Source organism: Geospiza fortis, unplaced genomic scaffold, assembly GCF_000277835.1.
Source record: "Geospiza fortis unplaced genomic scaffold, GeoFor_1.0 scaffold289, whole genome shotgun sequence".
In the NCBI taxonomy this organism is placed as follows: Eukaryota; Metazoa; Chordata; class Aves; order Passeriformes; family Thraupidae; genus Geospiza; species Geospiza fortis.
Window position 1 is genome coordinate 1206233 of NW_005054478.1, and position 484 is coordinate 1206716.

Below are 484 nucleotides of genomic sequence, written 5' to 3' on the forward strand. Positions count from 1 at the left end.
TGCTGCCGTTTCCCTGCACCCATGAGGGATCCGGCTTGGCTTTTTTGGGGGGTGGGGGGGTCACCGCGCTGAGCGTGCGCCCTCATCCCCTCTGCAGACGGCGGCCAACTCGTGGGGCACGGCGTGGGGCGAGGGCGGCCGCTTTCGCATCGCCCGCGGCGTCAACGAGTGCGAGGTGGAGACTTTCGTCGTGGGGGTTTGGGGCCGCGTCAGCATGGAGGACATGCCCCACAAGTGAGCCCCGCCATGTCCCCGATGTCCCCAGCGCGGCCCCGCCCTGCTCACAGCGTGCTGGGCAGGGGGCTGTCCCCCGTGTCCCCTGGAGGAGCCTGGGGCTGTCCTTTGGAAGGGGCTGGCGCTGTCCCCCGTGTCCCCTGGAGGAGGCTGGCGCTGTCCTTTGGAAGGGGCTGGCGCTGTCCCCCGTGTCCCCTGGAGGGGGCTGGGGCTGTCCCCCTGTCCCCTGGGGGGGGCGGCGCGTCCCCGC

General features: G+C 72.3%; 1 protein-coding gene across 1 annotated transcript in view; it reads left to right on the forward strand.

Annotated features, from left to right (window-relative positions):
• TINAGL1 (tubulointerstitial nephritis antigen like 1) overlaps positions 1-374 on the forward strand; it is a gene marked incomplete at its 5' end in the record, with an annotated part of 6615 nt that extends 6241 nt beyond the window's left edge. The window contains one exon of the mRNA XM_005428311.2: positions 57-374. Within this exon, the coding sequence (XP_005428368.1) occupies positions 57-238 (182 nt within the window). The remainder of the gene's footprint in view (positions 1-56) is intronic.
• Between the last annotated feature and the right edge of the window lie 110 nt (positions 375-484).